The sequence below is a fragment of the Lolium rigidum genome, chromosome 3 (assembly GCF_022539505.1).
Source record: "Lolium rigidum isolate FL_2022 chromosome 3, APGP_CSIRO_Lrig_0.1, whole genome shotgun sequence".
Classification (NCBI taxonomy): domain Eukaryota; kingdom Viridiplantae; phylum Streptophyta; class Magnoliopsida; order Poales; family Poaceae; genus Lolium; species Lolium rigidum.
In genome coordinates, this window is record NC_061510.1 from 92,576,062 (window position 1) to 92,580,038 (window position 3,977).

At 47.2% G+C, this 3,977-nt stretch overlaps 1 protein-coding gene across 1 annotated transcript; it reads right to left on the reverse strand.

The window, feature by feature from the left end:
• Window positions 1–1,473: 1,473 nt before the first annotated feature.
• Window positions 1,474–3,690, reverse strand: LOC124697551 (probable phospholipase A2 homolog 2). Its single transcript, XM_047230126.1, has 4 exons — window positions 3,525–3,690; window positions 3,372–3,417; window positions 2,494–2,619; window positions 1,474–1,905 (listed from the first exon to the last, which is right to left on the reverse strand). Exons 1-4 carry the CDS (start codon window positions 3,639–3,641, stop codon window positions 1,721–1,723), a joined length of 474 nt encoding a protein of 157 aa, XP_047086082.1. The 5' UTR covers window positions 3,642–3,690; the 3' UTR covers window positions 1,474–1,720.
• Between the last annotated feature and the right edge of the window lie 287 nt (window positions 3,691–3,977).

Below are 3,977 nucleotides of genomic sequence, written 5' to 3' on the forward strand. Positions count from 1 at the left end.
CATATTCCGTAGTTTGTAGGCATATACATTTGTGCTTTTTGGGTACTAACCATGACAGGAATTGAGGACCAAGCCATCGATCCGAGTACCATGACAACTACGGAGCTGCATGTGCAACCATTTACAGGAGATCATGATCAGGTTATATCTTTACCAGTTTATGAGGGTAGATATAATACAGATGCTTATTTTGATTGGGAGTTTGAGGTTGACAATATTTTTGGATGCCATGATTTTAATGAACATGAGAAAGTAAGAATTGCCGCCCAAACTTTTTCCCTATCATTAGAGTTTTTGGAGAAGTATATGCCAGGCATCAAAAGGCATGATCTATGGTTCTTTGACACAAGTAACATGAAGGTTCTCAATGATTTGCACTTCAGAGCACATAATATGAAAGTTGGTATACTCAATAGATGGTACAAAATAGATGGTACAAAATCGTGGCCGAGGCGCGGCAATGGGCGGACGCGGGAGCCCGGGGTGTGCGCCAGCTGCTCCCCTAGATTAGTTTCTTTTTCTTGGGTTGAGTTGTACGGCGTGTTGGGTCTGTCCTCGGACTTGTACATAAACTCTTCTTTATCTATCAATGCATGGAAACGCAAGGCTTTTGCGTTTTCGCGAAAAAAATAGATGGTACAAAATATTTTAAATGAAGTATGACAAAATGAGTTGGATGCAAGGTGTTAGTCGATAAGTACCATTGTTGTGCGTTTTCGCGAAAAAAATAGATGGTACAAAATATTTTAAATGAAGTATGACAAAATGAGTTGGATGCAAGGTGTTAGTCGATAAGTACCATTGTTGTTAGGAGTTTATTTTGAATGGACTTGCTGCGCTTCGTGTGAGGCCAATGTTATCGCCCTTTGTAAGCTCCCTAGAAATGGTATCACGGTATGAGCTTTAGGGACCTTACTATAACATCGAGTGCACGTACGAGGTTCTCACTCCTCCAGCCACCGGAGGGCAGAGGAGGCGAAGACCCATCGATTCTGAAATAGAGACGACGGAGACGGGGCAGAAGGTGGTGGCAGCTAGGGTGGTACCTTAGATCACAAACTCCTTCTCACTTGCCCAATCCACTCTTGTAGCCCTAGCTACAACATGATCAATCATCCCTTACACTTGGAATGACAAAATCAAAGTATTTTCGGGCGTTGCGTTTCAAGAAATACACTTTGGAGAGAACCAACCTAAGATTGGATGGTTAGGAGGGTGGTTGTACCCTCAACCCACCAGAATTTAAACTCCAGGTTGGACATCTGTTTGTCTTATAAAGACGGAATATTCATTCAGTGGGAGGCGACATTCCCGTCGACAGCGAAGCGTCTGTGGTGTCTTCGTCAATTTGAAGATCAAATCCGCCGGCTCAGTTTTTCGGATGTGCTCATAGGGGTAAGGTGTGCATGTGTGCGTTCATAGGGTGAATGTATGCGCGTGTATGTGAGCGTCTACGTTTGTACTATGTTTCTTAAAAAAATACACTTTGAAATGACAAAACAGTGCTCCACTTCATTTTACTACACCATAGCCGTTTCGCACTGGTGGCCAACTATTGCATCAATATGTTGCATATATATACCGTACAGTACAGGTCCCAAGTACACTAATACTATCCCGTTGCCGCACCGGCACGCCGCGCCTGCCACATCATTTGTGCAGCCAGCGTACTTAAGTCCGTCCGCTGCCTTCCAAATGGGCTCGATCGCTAGCTGACTAGCTACTGGCCGATGTCTTTCTTGTGGAGGATCTTCCCTGCGAGCACGGCCGTCTCGATGACGCCCTTTATGACGAAGGCCACCTCGCCGACGCCGCACTTATTCCCCGGGAACGTCGGCCCCGCCGGGTTCACCCTGTCGAGGCAGTTGAGCAGGTTCTCGTTGCACATGGTGTTCAGGTAGTCATCTGCACACACCAAGACGACGACGACACATGTTACACCCAAAGTCATTCATCGATAGCAGTAGTAGCTTGTGTTGGGACGGCAGGGTTTAGTGCGCACTGGCTGACGAGTGCGATGTGGAGAAAACCGTGTGTGTTTTCTCGCAATCATGGATGCCTGAACGACGCGTGCAAGCGATCCTGCCGCGGTAGAAACTAGAAAGGAATCGACAGGACGACATGGACGATGTAGTGGATGCATCAAACTATTCCCTCTCATGGTGATGAGGGAGCGTGTACAGAATCGCGGCTTATTTGGAGCGTTCGGCCAATCAGGAACATTGACTTGCAGCTAGCTAGCCCATGCACTTGTTAATCTAATCATGCCTAATCATGCTGGTACCACCGGCTTGGCTTGAGATACGATCTGTATCTGTTAGGTGGTGTGTCATCTCGTAAACAACTGGCAGGAGGTTGAGAGCTCTGTGGAGCCGGCCTTTGGTGGAGATGTCAAACGAAGCAAACGTGCCTTTTCTCGTGTCCGATATTTTCGTTTCGGATAGCGCTCCAGACAGACAAGTGTGAGGAAGAGACGAGGGACGATTATCTTACTGTTGTGGTCGGCGACGCAGTGGTCGTGGATCATGCAGCAGGCGTCCAGGGCGTCGCAGGGCTTCTCGCCGGGGCAGCCGCTGTAGAGGATTCCGCAGTATTTCCCGTACCTCAGGACAGGAGCAACTTCCGGAGGCGGGTCGCGTACCGGAAACCAAAGAGCAAACGAGCGTCAGTTGCTTCAGTTCCACGCACTTCCACCTTCCATTATTCAACTGAAAACACCACAGAACCCGCTATCCTAGGCTCCTAGCTAGTACTACGTACTATACTTCCGACTGCAATGCGTGATCTGGTAAAAAAAACTTCCACTATTCAACTGAAGATTACACAAATTCTTCTATCCTCGTTGGCCTAGCTATTTCTGGGCACAATGGTAATGCTGTCGGTAGGAAAAGAATCAGAGTGGCTGTGTGCATCCGTAGTGCCATTAGGGTGGTGCGTTGTTGCAGAGGCTGGGTGTAATTGATATCTTTTTGATATTAATATATTCCCTTTATCGAAAAAAAAGGAAAAGAATCAGAGTACGATCAGCCAGTTCTTGGCAAAATATATTGCAGAAAAAGATTAGAAGATGGTAACAAGAACGATGAAGTTCCAGATGATAGCGCGATCGACTGCTCTGTTTTTGTCAGCTGCTTTCGAAAACTTAGCAGGGGGATAGAACCCACAAACAGAGTGCATGAAGAGCTGAACTGCAAGATTGCTGCAACATGAGTACATGACGGTCAGAGTAGCGCGATCGACTGCCAGCTCTGTTCTTGACAGCTGCTCTGGAAAACTTAGGAGGAGGTAGAACTCGCAAACAGACTGCATGCAGAGCTAAATTGCAAGATTGCTGTAACATGAAGACAGAGTCAGAGTAGTGCCATGCGTACCCGTGCAAAACATGGATTCACACATCCGGCTACAATCCTTGTCGCCCTGCGCAAACCAATAAAACCATAACCAAACTGATCAACTCCAAGAAGCACTAGGAAAAAGGAAATTCAGATTTTTGTTTAGCCATAAGGTAGCTAGTTCTCACGTACCGCCGGTGCTTTCCCTTGGCCGAGAAGGTCGCCGACGTTCAGCCCCTGCGAAGCCGTCGCCAGCGAGAGGAGAAGCAGCAAGGAACACCAAGGAGAGAAGCTGAGGAAGGGTCTCATTGAGCTGGTGGTATATTGTCCGGGTGTGGAAGCCTTGGAAAAGGAGAGAAGTTTTTGGGAGACCAGGTGCAGACTAGGTGATCTATTTTCGCAAGGCAACGGGTAAGTTACTTATATAAGCTTTGGAGCTTGAAGTCTGGATTCTGGAAGTGGTGGTGTGATGCAGCAACAAGCACAAGTGAAGTGAGCAGTGTTTGGCTGTATGTAACTGATGACAAAGGAGAGTTTGGGGAGTTAGAACATGGGATGAGGCAGGTACGGCTACCATGCTCTGAAACAAGAACACATTGATGGCATGGAGAGGTGCCATGGCAATTGGCAATTCCCTTAGCCGTT

Excerpts from the sequence above, each read along its gene's own strand:
- LOC124697551 (XM_047230126.1), bottom strand. The coding sequence starts at position 3,641 with ATGAGACCCTTCCTCAGCTTCTCTCCTTGGTGTTCCTTGCTGCTTCTC. Across the intron at positions 3,418-3,524 it reads GCCAAGGGAAAGCACCGGCG|GGCGACAAGGATTGTAGCCG; the intron begins GTACGTGAGAAC and ends TGGTTTGCGCAG. Across the intron at positions 1,906-2,493 it reads CTGCGTCGCCGACCACAACA|ATGACTACCTGAACACCATG; the intron begins GTAAGATAATCG and ends TGGTGTGTGCAG.